This window comes from Chanos chanos, chromosome 14 (genome assembly GCF_902362185.1).
Source record: "Chanos chanos chromosome 14, fChaCha1.1, whole genome shotgun sequence".
Classification (NCBI taxonomy): domain Eukaryota; kingdom Metazoa; phylum Chordata; class Actinopteri; order Gonorynchiformes; family Chanidae; genus Chanos; species Chanos chanos.
Window position 1 is genome coordinate 17,187,751 of NC_044508.1, and position 18,799 is coordinate 17,206,549.

The following is an 18,799-nucleotide window of genomic DNA, read 5'->3' on the forward strand; positions in this document are numbered from 1 at the left end:
CAGAGTATAAGAGACAACATAAGACTTCGATTCTTTCTTTCTTTCTTTATTTATTTATTTTTTGTGAAAATGCCGGCACGCCCACAGAAAGTATACAAAGACGGCGTCACCATATCACACAGATAAAATTTGAGAATCGTACGGTAATTTAAGAAATCAAATGTTACAATTATGCGTTAATGCTTATGACGTTAAATCACTGTGTTCAAACAGGTATTTCAGTTCTGCAGTTTACCTCTGATTACTCTACGAAATCCTCAAAGCTCTAAATATCAGTGAAAATGTTTACAATGCTTAAGACAGAAGGAAAAAAAAAACAGAAGTGAAAAACAGCTTTTGATAAAGAGACTCTTAAATTTAGGGTTTCAGCCACTCGAAGGGAACTCTCCTAGGTCCCGGGCAGTTCCTTGTGGTTGATGAGGTTCTGTGGGAAACCAGTACGGAGGGAGAGGGCAGAACCAGCACTTTCCCTCTGCTGTTAACTGGCTTTTGAGAAAGTTTGTTGCCGGCAGCCGCACTCTTTTCTCCTGTGGCATTCTACAATATGGGAAGACATCAAATCATAAGGCTCAGGTTATCCATGTTTAAATCATTCACTATAACGTTTTTTTTTTTTTTTACCTCTGGTTCATAGATTTCACATTTCACGGTGACGTGTTGTTTTTCTGGCTCATCGTCTATGGTCAGGTGAGATCCAGTGCAATAGCCTTTTCGCTTAAAAGGAGAGAAGAAAAAGATGAGTGTTTCGATCATTAGTCTGTATACTATAAACTATCACTAAATAAGAGAAAGTCTTTTTCATTCTTGGTGAATATCTTGTCAGTCTGAGGTGAGATCAGTACACGCACGGTTTTGTAGGGCTACCTACAGCTGATTCTGAGTTAAGTAACTTGCACTGGGTGAAGTCAACATCAGTCTGGTCTTTGGCACAGTCAGTTTCCTGTATGGTGTATTCCACAAAATAGGCTGGACCCACCACCCACTGTTAAAACAAAGGTCATATTCACTGTTTTATCATTATGTTTCGCAGTGACAGTGGATTAAGATTTCCCATTATTAAAGTATATCAGACTCCACGTTTATTTGAACATACTTGCATACTAGCCCCTGTCACGTTCAAAAGGGCAAAGTGTTTGGAAAAGCTGCTCTCTTTGTTGTACTTCTGCAAAGATAAGTTTGTTGTTTCCATTATGATGGGGTCATCTAGGCGCTCCTCGGTTGGACAGTCTGGACAGATGTTTACAATAACAGTTGCTGGCACTAGAAATGGAAGAACAAGATTGTCTCACATACATCCATAGTCAGAGGTCATTGCTACGACAATGTTTAATAAAGATGAGAGAAGAAACTCAGCCTTTTTGGATAGTGCAGGTGTAGCTATTAAGTTCGACATTCTTCTGGACTGAGACAGAGACATCACATTTTCCAGTGACCTGGAATTGTGAGGGGGGAGAGACAGGCAGGAGAGCAGAAGGTAGATGCCTATGTTTAGTTTCTTCTTTTTCATACAAATAATGAACAAAACAAATTAACATATCAGAACATTAAACTGTAACGAAAATGGTAAGATTTCATTTCTATAAGGCTTTGTAAAATCATATGAGTTAAGGAAGTCCTTGCAACATTATTTAGATTATGTATGTTGAACTGGCAAGCTCACTGGCACGTCACTCATGTCTTTAACTTCACAAGACTTCCATTTCTTCCTGCTGATCACATGACACTTGGTTTCCACCACCTCCACAGTCAGGTTGAGCAGAGCTCCATCCCCCTCCTTTGATTAAAGGAACATTATTTAGTAACAATGAGAAAACTTTATAAAGAATTAATACATTTAATTCTTAAGAATTAAGAATCAATAAAATGTTCCAGCAAGTTACTGACTGTATAATAAGTTTGACTGCAATACACTAAGACGCAAAACTACCGAGTTATAACGTGAAAATGCATTGATCAAATGATTACTATCTGTATTCTTGGCGTGGCTTTGCGAAATGATGCCTTAGCTTATCAAATTATTGACTTGGTGAGAAATTAAAGCAAGACTAGCTCACCTTTGGCTCCTGGTAGACATCCAAAATTTGGCTTAGGCTCAGAATGTATCCCTCGTGTCTGTCTGCATTAATGTGATCCAGAGCCTCCTCAGCTGTCCTCACTGTCTCTGGGTCCTGGCACCCAGTTTTTGGGAGCGGAGACGCGATTGCAGACTGCAGGCATAAACAAACAACTGCCAACAAGATGAGTGGTGACATGTTTTCCTCTTAAGACGTTTCCTTTAATCCAGTGCTGAGCAGTCAGAGAGCCTTGGAGAAGCCTGTACAGTGACCCACTCTGCCGCCAAACCCTGAACTTTCACCTTCTCCCAACAACAAACAAACAAAGTGGCTATCAGCTGTTGACTCTTCTTCTTGACTATTGACTTAACCCATCAATACACATTCAGTGTTGCAACTGAAGCCTGTGAATCGTTAGCTTTGAGTTTGATCTTCGCCTGTTCCTTACTGCTGGGTTTGTGTGACAAAATATCCACAATGTTGCGTGAGAAGTTCAGTCATAAATGCAATACCCCTGTTTGTTAAACTCAACTGTTTCATGTCTAATGTCACAACTGCATATTCTAACTTCTGTGTTTCGTGTTGTCATGTTGTTAACCATGTAGTGCCAAGGACATATACATTACAAAGTTTCTGATAATAACAGAAATATAATCTGATAGATATTTAAGTACAACATAACAGTTTGAAAACACACAATACATATTTGTTGGTTAAGTGTTTTTAGTGACTGATTACATTTTTGGTAAGATCAGAGTAATCTATTAGATTTTAGTCTTTAACCTCACCCTGTCAAGCATCGGAAGCACACATAGCATGCCTAAAGGTAGAGATAAAGATATTGATTGGCTGGTAATAATTTGCACACAAAATCTCAAAGGCCATTCACTCTGTTCAAACCTTGAGCATTAAAATGATCAAATGCAAAATTCCTCATTTATTCATGTAATGAAAGGTTGAATTTATGAATTACGATTTTAAAAACACACACACACGCTGTAATGTTTTATTTACAATACTAAGAAGTTGAAAACCAGCTGTGACATCATCAGTTATATTTTACTACACTACGAAATAAACAAACAATTTTTGGGGAACAAAGCAAACCGCTGCAGCGTTTACTCAACCTTTTGGCTGAGAAGTGCTCTTAAAAAATATTGCAGCTCACAAACTGTGTAAAAAAGGATGTGAGTTAGTCAACAGTGTGTTTTTCTCAGTTGTGAAATTACTGTTAACAGTACACATTATGTTTTTGTGTGCATGTGCGCGCGCGTGTGTATGTATGTGTACATACACACACACACACACACACATATATAAAATATGTGTGCGTGTGTGTGTGTGTGTGTGTGATATGTATTCACACAGTAATATATAAAAAGCATGAGCTTAGTCTTAATTGGTAACACCCGCACTGTACAGATTTTAGAAAATCTAAGGATGCATTCACTGTTAACATTCACTATTCACTGTCATTCAAGTTAAACGCATGAATTGGATATGCACGGATATGAGTGGTTTTCTGTGTGGTAGAAAATCTAATGCTAAGCTGTGCTACGGGTATGCAGACTGAGTAAGAAAAGTCAAAATGGAATTGTTTAACATGAATGAGACTCATTATTTATATACGTCAGGTTAATTTCGTTGTAACGCTGCGCCGATATGAATGTGAAAATTGCAGCACAGTAGCATCTTTCATTGTCCATTTGCATGTTTCACCTCCCAAAATAAATACGAATGGTCAATCATCTCAGAAAAGTCAGATCTAAGGTAAATTTCTGAGCTGCCTGCCATGTGCACGTAGTCTAAACAGCCTAAAACCTTCCCAGTGCCGCTGCTACACAAGTTTCCATTCTTTCACTCTGTCCCTAGATAATTATAATTAATTACCTAAAAGAGAATAATTTCTTTTCTGGCTCTCTTACACAACTCCATGGAAAAAAGTATTTCAATTGTTTCTCTTTGCTTTGAATAAATGTAAGATCATATATTGTAAGTTAATATCGTAAGTTGTTAGGCTACTTTCATAACTGCTCTCCAGGGACTGTAATGAAGAGGGTGTTTCTGTATAATGAACAAGATACAACCTGAGGATCAACAAAATCAACAAAAAAATATGAATGCTCTGCTTAGACAAAAAGCTTTATTGCTCAAAGCTATGTCTCGTATGTAACACAGTGCAAATGTCACATTTCATTAGCAGTGGAGATCCACTCATGCAGCTGGAGCAGATTTGAAGAGAGGATCCTGGGCAAAGAGCTCCCTGATGAGGACGTTCTCAGTCTTGGACTCAGCAGGGCATTCTGGAGACCTGGTGGTGGGGAAGGGCTGGATGACTGGCTCTCGCTCTCCGGAAATCTCGGGGTCGGGGAGAAAGGGTAGGGTAACGGGCTTGTTGGGGTCAGAGGCTGCTGGCTCATCAGGGAATGAAGGGAGAGTCATGGGCTGATCTAGAGAGGGCAGGACCTTGACCATACCTTCAGGGGGTTTGACGTGGGGCTCGTGGGTGTGGTCGTGATGGTGATGGTGGTGCTCATGTTCGTGGAGGTGTCTGTGTTTGTGTTCGTGGTCTAGAGCGTGTTCGTGGTCGTGATCGTGGGTGGCATCGAGTCCGTGGGCGTACTTGTGATGGTGGTGCTCACCTTGGTCCTGGCTGTGATCATGGGCTTTGGCGTGATGGGCGTGGACGTGATCATGGTCGTGGGCGTGGTCGTGGGCGTGGTCATGGCCGTGAGGACGGCCATGTCCTTCGCCGTGCTCATGTGTATGGTGGTGACCTTTGTCCTGGGAATGGTCGTGGGCGTGGTCATGGGCGTGGTCATGATCATGTGAGTGGTCGTGAGCGTGAGCATGTGTGTGAGAGTGTGTGTGATCGTGGGCGTGGTCGTGACTCTCAGTGAGATCAACAGTAGAAGTATGACTGTGGTCAGTCTCTCCTCCAAGTAAATGCCTCTTCTTCTCCACCTCTGCAGCCTGGAGAGTAGTAATCACAGCACAAATGACAGACTGATAGATCTGAATCTTATCGGAGCGCACAGTGGCAAAACAGACTTCTCAGTTTCACATAGGAGCACCAGCATCACATTACCATAAGGAAGTCATTTAAATTTCTCTCATTAAGATATTCTTCTCTTCAAAACTATTGCAGTAATTGATGCAATTTGAAATAATTTTCTTTTTTTTCTCTTTTACCTCGGGTTCAAAGATGTCACACTCCACATTGACGAATTCCTCGCCATGAGAATGTGAGTGAGAACCTCTGCAGAGTCCCTTGTGCTGAGGGGAGATAAGAAAGGTGTTTGTTTATGAGCGTGAGGCACTGTTTGCTCACAGAACTGAGCCTATGCTGATAAGAATTTTAGAAAATCCCATCTAATACACCGATGTTTACAGATTCTAAGCCTATTCAGGTTTTTTCCTCAGCTGTCTTCAGCTTGACTCACTGCAAACTCGCAAGTCATCAGTTCACATTTGGAGGCCTGAGCGATATCTGTGTCGTTGGAACAGACTGTCTCCTGGATGAGGAACTCCACAAAATAGGCAGTCATGATGCCTCCCTACAACAAATTAACATTAACAACATGTAGTTACTGAAATGAAACTATATAAACATATAAACATGTATGTATATGCATGTATATGTGTGTGTGTGGGTGTGTGTGCGTGTGTCTGTATATACAATATATACAATGTATAGTCAATATTTAGAAAAGCTGTAGAAGGTAACTTCTGGATGGAGCTTTGGTATTTATTAAATCATTCTAGACATTGCGTGTAAGACCTCTTCCCATATGGGTGTTATGTAAACCCTTCAGATTACTCTCTGTTAAACTATTCTGACCTGAGAAGACGCTTTGATGACATTCAGAGGAGCAAAGTAGTTGAAGAGTCCACTCTCTTTGTTGAATTTCTCCATGGACATCTTTACAGTCTTGGTGATTTCTTCATTATCCAGAGCGATCGGAGTTGGACAGTCCGGGCACACTGAACTAATCTTGGAAGCAGGGGCTGTCCAAAAAAGAAAAATATGTACATTTTGATGGCTGTCCACTGTGCTGTAACAAAATCAATGATGTAACAGTTTGTTTCAGTTCCAAGACATGATGGGATACAATGGTGTGTCATTACCTGGTCTGATAGTGCAAGAGTACCGATAAAGACGAACAACTCTCTTAACTTTGTTGATGAAGATTGTTGCCTTGCATTGACCATAAACCTGTTCATCAGAGTTTAAAAAAAGAAAGGAGAACATTTTCAAAGCACTTGAAAGTAGAAGAAGATTCATATTATTCCAACTTTGGAATGAAATTCCAATTTTCAGAATGAGGAGTTCATACCGGAATTTCAGTTCCAACTTCACAGCTTCTCCAGTCCTTCTTGCTGAGGACATGGCATTTTGTCTCCAGGACATCAAGGGTTAAGTAGAAAACCACTCCCATCGGACCCTGACAAAAAGCAACAACCAAATAACCAACTGTTTGTTCATATTTTTAACACAGATAATATTCTGCATTGGTTAACGTACTGCGCGCTGTTTCCAAAATCTACAATTTCTTTTGCAGATACTAGATAAACCAACCTACTGTAGAACACTACAGTGCACTGCAGAACATTTAGACTTCCATGCCACACTGAATGTCCTTATCAACTCTTGCCTTGGCTATTGATTCAGTGATTTAAGAGTTTGGAATTACAGATCCTCATCAGGAGTTAACAGTGTTTATTACTGACATGCTGCATCTGGTTGACGTTGCTGAGACGGTCCAGGCTGAAAACGTAGCCCTCAGTACGGTCTTCATTGATCTTGGTCAGGGCGAGCCCGGCCGCGTTCAAGGCTGATGCGTCCTGACAAGAGCCGGGCTTCATTGTGTCTACCGGCGCCCCACGGACACACACAAACGCCAGCACCAACAACACCAACCGCTGCATGATGGAGCTCCCACACACAAACACAAGCCTCCTAGAAAGCTGCACAGACTTTAAGGCTTATATATACCACCGCTAACTCTTGCCCCCCGATTCTACCTTTGCCCCCCCCCCCTCTGTATAGTAGAACGCCTCAGTCATTGACAGCCTGGAGTCCTCTGACCCTAGGCCAAAGGTCTGTAAACAGAAGCCCCTCTTTCTCAATCCCCTCACAGACCCTTATCCAAACCCAGTCAGCAATACAATCTCCATTCTGCCTATTGTAATCTTCTCAGGTTTCAGTGCACCAGTGATGTATGGGGTATGGGCTTACATCATAGATTTCAGTGTCTTCTTTGAGAACCATTGTTCTTCTGATTTAAGATCATATGTCCTTTGGTGGTTCAGATTGCCTCTTTTCTTTCATAGTCTCGGTAGAATATGACTTGTCTCTCCTTGCATTTTTTATCTGAGTAGTCAGTCCTGTTTCTCTATAAAGGGGCAATCAGTTCCTCTGGGCTTTGTCTTCATGTCTCAGATTTTAGCTAAAAGGTCTTGAAAATCTTGCTCATCCTTGGAAGGCAAAAGAAACACCACCTTTGACATGTGTTAAAACTGGTTTAAACATTCTTCCACATGGAGGGCTTTAGAGCATGAATTGACCTCACTACATTTTTGCCCCCTCTGGTAAAGTAAATAAGCTATGATTAGATCACAGGGATTCTGAACAGTACTTTCCATTGCTTCACAAAACTAAACTACATATGGCCTCAGTGGACTTCAGGAGCAATGTCTTTTTCTTAACCTGAATGTTTTTGTGACCACCTTTCATTTTATGTACATACAGTAAAACTGTTTATGTGGCTAAAGACACACTGCAATATTCCAGTACTTTTTCAATAAATCCCGACTCGATGAGTTGTTTTGAGGAACACACATTCAGGTTTGAGTGCGCCATACTTGACAAAGTCTAGTTATATTTAATAAATTTACCAGAACATGGTGCATTACAGCGATCATCATTGTTATCATCATCATCATCATCCTTGTTTAATGCGGTAGCATCTGCCTTGAATGTGTATTACTTTCAAATGTGCTGAGTCATCTGTGATCAATAGTGGAGCAGTGGACCCTCTTGCATTGCATTGCAAACATTAAGAACATTCACCCTTGGGCTTTCTGAGATAGCAAGATTGTGTCCATCAATACTGCTGTAAATGAGATAGTTAGGATTGTATTGTTTAATTTTTTGTATTGCTTGCAGAAGTTTCTGATATGAATTCACACTTGTATTAACTTTTGTTATGTTAAAGCTTGCTGTAAGGCATTGGAAAATATAAGATGAGATAAAATGCCAAAGTATCCACAGAATCTATGAATAGTTCCATAAATCAGAACATTACATTTAATAAATATGCTCTCTCCAATGCATTTTAGACCACTTTGCTGAGGAGGGGGCTTGAAGTATTTGCTTTGTCAATTCAAATGTTCTTTAAGAATAGTTTAATATTTCATAATCCCAGTACTTCATGTTATCCACTGCTGTTATTAATAGAACACCTGTGATGTGATTCACTTGCAGACTTGATGAAGTGCAGAGTATACTAAATGTGTTTTACTTGTAAGGTAAAACCCCATAGCAGTAATCCATTTGTAAGGTGAATGCCAAAGCTAAATTAACAAAACAGACAGGGGAAAATTTCAAAAGGTGTCATGCTATAAGTTTTAACTCAAGACTGCTGCTCGGAGATGGGAAAGTATGTAAGGGCCATTAGAAAATATTCATCACGTTGAGGGCTATTTAGTCTAGAATTGATGGTTATTGTGGTTAGAACTGATGGCTATTGTGGTTTTAACTGATGGCGTGTGGTTAGATGTGAGACTGCAACTTGGGAACACATAAGAATCACATAAGAATCTTTTTAGGGTTCTTTTCCCTTATGTTTCAGTGAACACATGATGTCAGAAATGAAACAGTTTCATTTGCCTTTAGCTGATTTGTTTTTCTTCCATGGACAATTCTCTTAAACTCAGCATACATATTACAAAAGGAGATACTGATACACATCTCTTTATAGTTGGTCTCAGTTTCATACCACATGCTCATTATAAACTGTAGGCCTTGCCTTTCCAAACTGCATCCATCGTTGTTTACCCAACTTTGTAAACCATCTACACGGGTTATATACAAGACTTTAAAGGCAAACAAAGCATCAAAACCCCCCTGTACTTTAGTGTTATTGAGCATGGCTTATTAGCTTGGAAATTCAGATTGGAAGCTGTAATGCTATATTGAGAGGGTACTCTCCATTCGCTGGGTGAACCTGTTGAAAAGAAACTTCCCCAGTTGTGTCTGGAAATGCTTGATATTTAGAGAGGAGCTTTCAATACGAAACCATTTTTGAGGTATTTGACATGATTTTTCTGATGCATACTACTGCACAAGATAGCACAAGAACACACATTTAATTTGAAAGTTTGATTCATTTATTTTTTTCTTATAAATTTTTATTTCTGTCCAGATATGTAACATTTGGTGCACCACTGAGGTTTTCTGTCAATGACGCTTTTTGTAAGCAAAAGGAGCTTTTGGAAAGTGGTGTCAAAGAATGAAGGAATGACCATCTGACAGCTCAAGCTTTTTGTGACCCTTGCTGCCCCGAGTGCTTGTGATGCCATGGAGGGGGGAAGGCACAGATGGGATGAATAGTGGGAGGAATTGCGACAGTGCCATGGCAATGTGGGAAACTTCGTGTGAAAGGGGGACCCTCTTTATCTGGGAGACCTGGGGGATGGGGAGGGCCTGGAGGATCATAGTGACCACCGTGACCATGACCGGGACGACCACCGTGACCGTGACCGTGACCGGGATGACCACCGTGACCGGGACGACCACCGTGATTGGGGTGACCAGCGTGATCGGGGCGACCACCGTGATCGGGGCGACCAGCGTGATCGGGGCGACCTATGCCGTGGCAATCGGGGGGACCATCGTGATCTGGGCGACCTTTGCCATGGTGATCAGGGGGACCTGCGTGATCGGGGTGCCCTGCGTGATCTGGGCGACATTTGTGGTGGCGCCCATGGTGGCCCTTGTGCTTACAGACTCGCGGGTGGCCAGGTCGACCAGGTGGACCATGGGGGTCACGCGTTCGGTTCTGTGACAGAAAAAGCCATAAGCACAGTGAGGCAAGGTGATCTGGAATCACTTAAATCAACCAAATCAAAATATAAACCCTGTGTGCTGGCCCAGTGTAGGTGACATGAATGTGCAATAAAATCAGAAAAGTCACGGATACCTCTGCTTCATAAATCTCACATTTCACGTCCAAGTCACCTGTTCCAATTAAAGTAGATTCACAGAATCCGTGGCGCTGTGGTGAAAGACGAAAAAGTGGCAAGGAGAGAGAAATTAGATGTAAAAGCACATATCTGAAATAGGTAATGAATTTGACTTGCGGCATTAAATTGCAATATTCCATGTTTGGTTGCAGAGATTGTCGTAGTCCTTACTGCTGGGTTTAGGCATTCACAGGCATGGTTGTCCTCTGTTTCCTCCTTCTCTGTGCAGTTAGTCTCCACAATAGCAAAATCAGCAAAGTAAGATGGGCCCATAAACATATGCTGTGAAGAGGTACAAGCACTGGATAAATATATGGAATTCATGGGGATAATACTCAGCACACTAAGTGTTTCAGAATGATTCAACGGCTCTATGTAAAAACAATACAACTGCATCTTCTGTACAGTGTGCCTCAGAGTTTAAGATTTCCCCAAGAAAACAATGACAGTTTTAGTGATAATGAATTTAGACCGAACCAAGTGTACGTTCCTAAGCAAAGCACAACAGCGCTCAACACTCCTGCTTTAACTTGACAAAATCCAATCTGTGATGTAGATCTTTCTTTCTTAAACATTATCTACCTGCATGGTGATTCTGCCCACTTCCAACAGTCTAAACTGGTTGGGTTCTTTGGATTCAGCATTGAATTTCTTAAGAGCAGCTTTGACACTCTCCAGGCCTTCAGGGTCATGCAAGGGAAGTAGTGTGGGACAATCTGGGCACATTCGGGTTATATCAGCTGCGGAATCTGCGGGGAAGAGGAGGAGTTAAGTCTTCGTGCCAAATCACCTTTTACAGTCTCTGACAGTCGCAAAAAGACGTTTTATATTATTATTTAGAAATTGTACTTTTTTTTCTTGACTTTCTGCACCATTCTGAAGTGATTTTTACGATAACGCGAACCACACATTTCGGCCTTTACTTAAGAGTGGTCATGGCCATTTCAGTTCACTCTACCTGGTTCAGTGTGACAAGCATATTTTACGACCTTCAGTTGCTCTTCTGCCCCGGATATGGTCACGTTGCAATGTGCCGTCACTTGCTAAATAGGAGAGGAGATATGAGTTTCCTTATGTCTGCATTTCGTAATAAACTTTCGCCCAATTCAAAAGTCAAACACTGACGAAGAGTGACTGATACATTTTAATTCTTTCTGAGAGCGCAAGAAAACATGATACGCTTGCAGGACAGGATGTAATAGCTCACCGTTTCATGATGGCTGCGGATTTCGCATTGCTCCACGGGTTTAGGGTTTACGATGTGACACTTTGTCTCTTGTAGTTCCAGAGCCAAAACTACCTCACATGGTTGTTTCTGCAAATGGAAAACAATGATACATTTGCGCACACTGGCAACTGCCAAAAAAAGGAAACAACAACATGATGGGGTCTCGTGAGGATATTGTGCCATCTCAAGCCGAAAACGACAGGGTCAGTTCACAGTGACATTTCAAAGCATTTAGAACTCTTCTGGATGGGGCTGCTCGATGAGCTATTCAGTCATCTGCTTTTGATTTTTTTTCTCAAATAATGTTGCTATTATGGCAGAAAATTGCACCCCACGCTGTAAAAGAGCTGCCAGAGCTGTCAGCCATGGCAAACAGGCAGATGGAGACTCAGGCCTGCAGATCTCTTTTAGTGTTCTCCACAGATGTACTCATCTGCCTGAAGTTGGACTTATCTGGCCACATACTCTTCGTACTGCTGGAGTTGTTTGCAATACTTTTCTTGTAAGAGTGCATTTTTGGGCCTTACATGTTGAACCAGTCCAGAGATGACATGGTTGAATCTGTTTTTCTTTTTTTTGTACCATAGCCGACACAAGCCGAACATATCTCTCCCCATGGTTTCCACGCTAATATCAATCTAACCACTGTTGCTCTTGAAACTTTAACAAGATGATCAGTCTCTGTGAGTAAAAGCTCCCAGTAACTGTAGTAACCAAAATAATGATGGTCCTCTGGGATTACCCAGCATTCATATTCATATTAGCATCATCTCCTTTCAATACTTGAATTAACTCAAGAACCAAACGCGTTTGCAGTATACTTTGTAGTCTCTTGTTTACTCAAGTGTTTTCTTTATTTTGATGGTTACTTGCAAATCAAATGAAAGGAATGTTTTCACATTGAGTCTGAAAATCCAGCTTTGCGCATAAATGAAAACACTGAGTGTTGAAATATCCTCCTTTTTCAGCCTGACCCAGGTCACATTATCATAACAGTCATTCAACAGCCTGACCCAGGTCACATTATCATAACTGTAATTCAACAGCATGCCTCCCCAAAAAAAAAAAAAAAAAAAAACCCACTCTGGATATCAACAAGTAAGGATTCTCAACAATAAAAAATGTGAACCACATGAAGTTAAACCGCTCCTTTCGACAAACTACTCTGACATCGCCGACATTCTGGAAAGCAAGCCTCACCTCCTCCGCTGTACGGGACTCGATTTTACTGAGCTTGAACTTGTAGCCATGGTGATGGTGTTCGTCGATGTACTGCGCGGCGGCCGCGGCGGCCTTATCGTCCTGATCCTGGGCACAGGTGTAAGGTTCATCTGAGGGGACGCTGAAGGCACAAAACACCTGGATCAGAACCCCTAAGACCACGAGTCCCTTCATGATGTCGTCTGGAGCTCAGTGAACACAAACCACCATGAAATAAAGTCGAGAGAATGTGGCACTCACTCATTTAAAGAGGAGAAAGTAAACAATGCTCCCAGAGAAGCGTGCCAATGTCAATGAAAAGAACGCAAACAGCTGCAGTCATTCGATTAGTCGTTGCTCAATGCAAACATTAATAAAAACAAAAAATAATTTAAAACAATTAAAAGAGAATAAAAAAATGAATTAAAACAAATACAAATATGAACCGAGAGTAAAATGGAATAATAGTATTTAAAAATACAGAGAGAAGAAAAAGTTTAAAATACTCACAAATATAATAAAAAAAAATATAATGAACATACTTATATCAGTTATAAGCACTTAATAATAATACTTAACTTTTCTTAAGGTTTTACTTCTCTTAGTTCATTTCTTTGTAACTGTTAAAACACTTGTACCAAATTATTCTTTCTTTGGAACTGAGTGTATCACAGAACAAATCAGTTTTGTTAAGTGTGTTTTTTCCCCTCTGATTTCCAATGATTTATTCAGAGCATGATAAAAGCAAAAACTGGAATAATTAACTTTTGTGTGGGTGAGTTGAGCAAGTTTCAAAGCCAATACTCTGGGCTCTTGTAACCTCCAGATTTCCCCATCAGCCTAAAAGATAAGGCCACATTCCAAACAAAATGTCCAATGAGGACTGAGCAGCTTGCTGCATAACATGGACGTTGCTTTGATGAGTTTGCATAATCTTCACGAGCACCTAAACAGGTACGGAGAGAATGATTGCATGTCCAGGAATGGTAATACTAGTAAACCAAGTAGACAGAATTACAATATGTCATGAAGGAAGTGTCCTTATTTAGCCTTTAAAAGAAAAAACATATGAAGAGCTAACTCACACACATACACGCACACACGCACATGCACACATACACACACGCATGCGTGCGCACACGCACACACACACACACACACACACACACACACAAAGAACAACAAAAATCATATAAGTCTGTTCCAGTTATGTTAGATGTGACAAAACCCGGTAAGTTCTTTTTTTCATCAGCCACTATGACATGTTATATGCATGCTCTTCGTGGGTTTCCGCCGGGTTCTCCGGTTTCCACCCACCATCAAAGACATTGAAGCCATGTATGTTAGGGTTAATACTCCTGTCAGTGCGCTTGACCAAGACACCGGCAAAAAGAACTGGAGTTGGTCTCCGGGTGCGGCACTGCGGCTGCCCAATGCTCCTGGCTCCTGCTCCTAACTCTTAGTGTGCGTGTGCTCACTGTCCGTGGTGTGTGTGTGCTCCCTGCCATTAGTGTGTGTGTGCTCACTGCTCCTAGTGTGTGTGTACTCACTGTCTCTAGTGTGTGTGTGCTCCCTGCCATTAGTGTGTGTGTGCTCACTGCTCCTCGTGTGTGTGTGCTCACTGCTCCTAGTGTGTGTGTGCTCACTGCCATTAGTGTGTGTGTGCTCACTTCCATTAGTGTGTGCGCGCTCACTGCTCCTAGTGTGTGTGTGCTCACTGCTCTTAGTGTGTGTGTGCTCACTGCTCCTAGTGTGTGTGTGCTCACTGCTCCTTGTGTGTGTGTGCTCCCTGCCATTAGTGTGTGTGTGCTCACTGCTCCTAGTGTGTGTGTGCTCACTGCTCCTAGTGTGTGTGTGCTCACTGCCATTAGTGTGTGTGTGCTCACTGTCATTAGTGTGTGTGTGCTCACTGCTCCTCGTGTGTGTGTGCTCACTGCTCCTAGTGTGTGTGTGCTCACTGCTCCTAGTGTGTGTGTGCTCACTGCTCCTTGTGTGTGTGTGCTCACTTCCATTAGTGTGTGCGCGCTCACTGCTCCTAGTGTGTGTGTGCTCACTGCTCTTAGTGTGTGTGTGCTCACTGCTCCTAGTGTGTGTGTGCTCACTGCTCCTTGTGTGTGTGTGCTCCCTGCCATTAGTGTGTGTGTGCTCACTGCTCCTAGTGTGTGTGTGCTCACTGCTCCTAGTGTGTGTGTGCTCACTGCCATTAGTGTGTGTGTGCTCACTGTCATTAGTGTGTGTGTGCTCACTGCTCCTCGTGTGTGTGTGCTCACTGCTCCTAGTGTGTGTGTGCTCACTGCTCCTAGTGTGTGTGTGCTCACTGCTCCTTGTGTGTGTGTGCTCACTGCCATTAATGTGTGTGTGCTCACTGCTCCTTGTGTGTGTGTGCTCACTGCTCCTAGTGTGTGTGTGCTCACTGCCATTAGTGTGTGTGTGCTCACTGTCATTAGTGTGTGTGTGCTCACTGCTCCTTGTGTGTGTGTGCTCACTGCTCCTAGTGTGTGTGTGCTCACTGCTCCTAGTGTGTGTGTGCTCACTGCTCCTAGTGTGTGTGTGATCAGTAAAGTACTACCTCTTCTAATATTCCTGTCTTTGTCTCGGTTTTGGACAATTTTCAGGCATGCGCATCAGCTTTGCAAAAATGCAGGTTTTAAAATGCATCTTAACTAACATTTCATTTCCACCCTGACACTGTTTTTTTTTTTTGTTTCCAAGTGGAATTATATTTCATATAATAGAGAAATGTGATTAGAAAATACACAGTTTAAATTTACTAGACAAATGAGTTGATGGCTTTTCAGCAGCGCATAGTCCGTATCACACATTGCTAGTGTAAAGCATAAACTCAGATGATGGAATTTGCAAGAAATGGCACTCGATTGACTCAAAAAGTGGCTTTGATGGGACTGAAGAACAAAATTACAAACTGCTGAGGTGAGAGTGAAGAGTGAGATTCAACATTTAGTGCAAAATTTGGGGAAGATTTGGTGAGATTGGGTATTTAGTGCAAAATAAATGTCAGCGTGGGAAAAACAATTATATTTTTGCATTATTGTGTGAAGTGTGTTAACTATGTCATATTTTTAGCCATGGCAGACTTCAGCCTATGCGCCGTAAAATAATCAGAGCGTCTCATTGGGTTTAGTGACATTGCTTGCTTTGCCTCAGAGAACCAAATTCAAAACTTCCCGGGGAAATAAAAGACAACAATGGTGTTGTTGTTGTTGTTGCTGTTTTACCCTTTATTATGGTTAAACAAGTGATCATCTCTGTCTATTACACTCTAAGTTTCAGACTTGGCTCACCCCCCCCCCCCCCCCAACTCAGAAGAATAACCACCTAAAAGTGTTTCACTTTCCCTGGACAGGAGGACTTCACCGGAGAAGATGGATCTGCTGCTGGGGCCTCAGCGGGCTTTCCCTCGTCGGGCTTCTGCTTCAGGAGCTTTTCGGCCGACTCTGCCGACTCCGCCGACAGCAGACCGGTGGAGCTAGGGTCGTGCAGTTTGGTCAGTTTGTGGTGATCGAAGCCCTTGTGGCTTGGGTGGTGGTGATGATGGTGATGCTTACGGGGAGGATGGGGCGGAGTCGCCGTGTCATTTGTCGCCTGTTTATGAGAGAGGGAACGCAGCTTAAACTAGTGTTGACAGCTTTTGGTTAACAGATATCAAAACATGGATCTGTACTCTCCCTTCAACCTAATCTATAATTTAAAAATTCCATTTATGATTTAGTTGCAGTGAAACACCAGTGTCTTTAATAAAGGTAGGACTTAATACCTGAAGTAACGTATTCTGTACCAACAACTACATCAAGCTAAGTAACGTCAATTATTTTATTTTAAATTTCTGTTTAAATAAGCTACAATTAATGATTTAATAATTTTGGTTGTGTACTTTTGTGTACAGTTCATGATAAAATGTGACAAATGCAACAGACGAAAATCATAGTTATTGAAAATGCTTTCCTGTGACTTTGGCTATGGTGTGTGTCTGAGTCAGTGCAGATCAATGCAAAAAACAAAAAAAAAAGAAGAAGAGAAAGAAAAAGAAAAAATTACCGGCACAGTAAAAATCACGCAGTCCACTTCAACATCGACCACACCACCCTTGGCGACACAAAAGCCTCGTCGCTGACAAAGAGAAATTTAGATGTTCGTTTCATATTTCAAGTACACAAAATCAACTGTCTCATTCAACTATCTTACTTCATTATATTCATTTTAACCTCAAGTTATTCACTCCTAACAGCATACAAACATGTCACACACAGCGTAGTGGTACTCACAGCCACTGTATGGTTTAGGTGAACGCAGACATCATGCGCTTCTTTGGTGCAGTTTGTCTCCTCAATGGCAAACTCTGCGAAGAGTATGGGTCCACCTGCAGCAACCTTTGAACATCAAGCAGCAACAGGAGAATTGTTAGCTGGACTGGGTCGAGCACTCCTTGCAACAGGACTCCCAGGACCAGGTAACATCACGGTTTCTGTAGGTAAGTATAGAGTGCTTCACCTGTGACTTCAGCCGTCCCACCTCCAGCAGAGCGAAATGGACCCCATCCTCTGTCACGTTGTTGAAGCGTTCAAGAGCGTCCTCCACCATCTGCAGTCCTTCTGTGTGATTGAGTGGTATCAGTGCAGGACAACCCACGCATAAAGTCTTGATGACAGCTGTGGAGGAGATAAGGAGTTCAGTTGTGCGACTTTTTTCTCTCGATGTTATCATTTAGAATAGGTTAGAGGACACACAGGACATATGCATCCGGCCTACCGGGCTTGTTTCGACATTTGAAAGCGAGTCCAGTGAAGACTCCAGCTTCTTTAGACAGCGCCACATCACAGTGTGCCTCAACTGCCTAAAAACATATCAGGACCAGAGAAACAGATGTGTCAGCCGATTATCACTATCATGACCAAAACGAGGTTTAATGGAGAAATATCATAGGAGTTTTTTTGTTGTTTTTGTTGTTTCTGTTTTTTTAACCTGGAATTGTTGATCTCATTACTACCTTCACTGCAAGGCAATATTTCTCTGTGGAGCTCTCAGAGAAACATATTTAATATTGTAATATTGTACAAAAGTTATGTGGAATTATTGTAATATTGTACAAAAGTTATGTGGAAATAATCAGTTAAAAACAAATGGTACTTGGGTTATAAAAACTGTATCTCACCGTCTCGTTTTCGGGTCTGATTGCACAGTCAGCCACTGGTTTGGGGTCAAGGGCATGACACTTAGTTTCTAAGAGATCAATTTCCAAAATAAAGGTCTCCTCACCATCAGCCTACAGGGGTCAAATTGGAAGAGAGAATTAAAAACACTATTTAACTTTTTAAACAGACAAAAAGGTTGTCTCTCATCAACAGCTGGCATCAGTGGCCCACTACATAATGCAGTGGATAAAAGAAATGTATTCATTCATCTATGTTTGTGAAGAAAGAGTGAATGTCAAAAGTTAAATAAGTTACTGTTTATATTGTCCCAGAGGTAGTTTAGCACTTGCAAATTTGCTGTATCAAACTCAAGTCAAACTCAAACTTAATGAACACATTCACATACTGTAACTGACTATGCTCTTCTGCACTGTATGATCATGATGCCCTTTATCATGTCTGGTAAAAAATGAACATTAGTTTCTTTCATAGTGATGTTACCCATATATAATGTCTCCAAGTAACTACACCATTGACTGGATTTCTGTTTTCTCAGACTGGAGAAGTAACAGTCAAAAAAAAAAAAAAACTTGATAAAACCTCACCTTCTTGATGACCCGGGCTTCCTCGACTCTGTTAAGAGCGTACTTGTAGCCGTGAGTGTGATGGCTGTTGATGAAGTCCTGAGCTGCTATGGCTGCTTCTTCAGCCTCGGGGGCGTCGCACGCTAAATCAGTACTGCTCGGAGCGGCTGGGGCGTCATCAGCCCACACACTCACCGACAAGAGCAGGAGCCCCAGAATCACCACCGACCTCATTCTCACAGTGTTACAGAAAGGACCCTGTCTGCAGAGATACTGAAGGGTATGGTATCAAACCAACAGCTGATATATTTATACCTAACACTTGACCTTGAGTTT

At 41.8% G+C, this 18,799-nt stretch overlaps 3 protein-coding genes across 3 annotated transcripts; all 3 read right to left on the reverse strand.

Moving 5' to 3' along the window:
- Positions 1 to 36: 36 nt before the first annotated feature.
- Positions 37 to 2,360, reverse strand: si:ch211-284e20.8 (fetuin-B). Its single transcript, XM_030791603.1, has 7 exons — positions 2,055 to 2,360; positions 1,661 to 1,774; positions 1,355 to 1,433; positions 1,094 to 1,260; positions 869 to 982; positions 622 to 714; positions 37 to 537 (listed from the first exon to the last, which is right to left on the reverse strand). The coding sequence occupies exons 1-7, from the start codon at positions 2,250 to 2,252 to the stop codon at positions 358 to 360; spliced, it is 945 nt and encodes a 314-aa protein (XP_030647463.1). The 5' UTR covers positions 2,253 to 2,360; the 3' UTR covers positions 37 to 357.
- A 1,900-nt stretch (positions 2,361 to 4,260) lies between these two features.
- On the reverse strand, positions 4,261 to 6,989 carry fetub (fetuin B). The gene is made up of 7 exons (XM_030791616.1): positions 6,786 to 6,989; positions 6,392 to 6,499; positions 6,183 to 6,270; positions 5,896 to 6,062; positions 5,498 to 5,611; positions 5,247 to 5,330; positions 4,261 to 5,027 (listed from the first exon to the last, which is right to left on the reverse strand). The coding sequence occupies exons 1-7, from the start codon at positions 6,981 to 6,983 to the stop codon at positions 4,269 to 4,271; spliced, it is 1,518 nt and encodes a 505-aa protein (XP_030647476.1). The 5' UTR covers positions 6,984 to 6,989; the 3' UTR covers positions 4,261 to 4,268.
- A 2,434-nt stretch (positions 6,990 to 9,423) lies between these two features.
- ahsg1 (alpha-2-HS-glycoprotein 1) lies at positions 9,424 to 18,758 on the reverse strand. Its single transcript, XM_030791126.1, has 14 exons — positions 18,485 to 18,758; positions 17,900 to 18,010; positions 17,497 to 17,581; positions 17,239 to 17,396; positions 17,013 to 17,117; positions 16,786 to 16,857; positions 16,068 to 16,332; positions 12,730 to 12,938; positions 11,509 to 11,616; positions 11,260 to 11,344; positions 10,884 to 11,050; positions 10,473 to 10,583; positions 10,259 to 10,333; positions 9,424 to 10,117 (listed from the first exon to the last, which is right to left on the reverse strand). Exons 1-14 carry the CDS (start codon positions 18,695 to 18,697, stop codon positions 9,593 to 9,595), a joined length of 2,289 nt encoding a protein of 762 aa, XP_030646986.1. The 5' UTR covers positions 18,698 to 18,758; the 3' UTR covers positions 9,424 to 9,592.
- Positions 18,759 to 18,799: the final 41 nt, after the last annotated feature.

Coding starts and splice junctions, on each gene's coding strand:
- si:ch211-284e20.8 (XM_030791603.1), bottom strand. CDS start 2,252: ATGTCACCACTCATCTTGTTGGCAGTTGTTTGTTTATGCCTGCAGTCT. Junction 1,434..1,660: donor AAGACATGAGTGACGTGCCA/GTGAGCTTGCCA, acceptor TCACAATTCCAG/GTCACTGGAAAATGTGATGT. Junction 1,261..1,354: donor CACCTGCACTATCCAAAAAG/GCTGAGTTTCTT, acceptor TTCCATTTCTAG/TGCCAGCAACTGTTATTGTA.
- fetub (XM_030791616.1), bottom strand. CDS start 6,983: ATGCAGCGGTTGGTGTTGTTGGTGCTGGCGTTTGTGTGTGTCCGTGGG. Junction 6,063..6,182: donor CTCTTGCACTATCAGACCAG/GTAATGACACAC, acceptor TTTTTTGGACAG/CCCCTGCTTCCAAGATTAGT. Junction 5,612..5,895: donor TCATCAAAGCGTCTTCTCAG/GTCAGAATAGTT, acceptor AATTTGTTGTAG/GGAGGCATCATGACTGCCTA.
- ahsg1 (XM_030791126.1), bottom strand. CDS start 18,697: ATGAGGTCGGTGGTGATTCTGGGGCTCCTGCTCTTGTCGGTGAGTGTG. Junction 17,118..17,238: donor TGGGACGGCTGAAGTCACAG/GTGAAGCACTCT, acceptor TGATGTTCAAAG/GTTGCTGCAGGTGGACCCAT. Junction 11,345..11,508: donor TCCGCAGCCATCATGAAACG/GTGAGCTATTAC, acceptor TCTCCTATTTAG/CAAGTGACGGCACATTGCAA.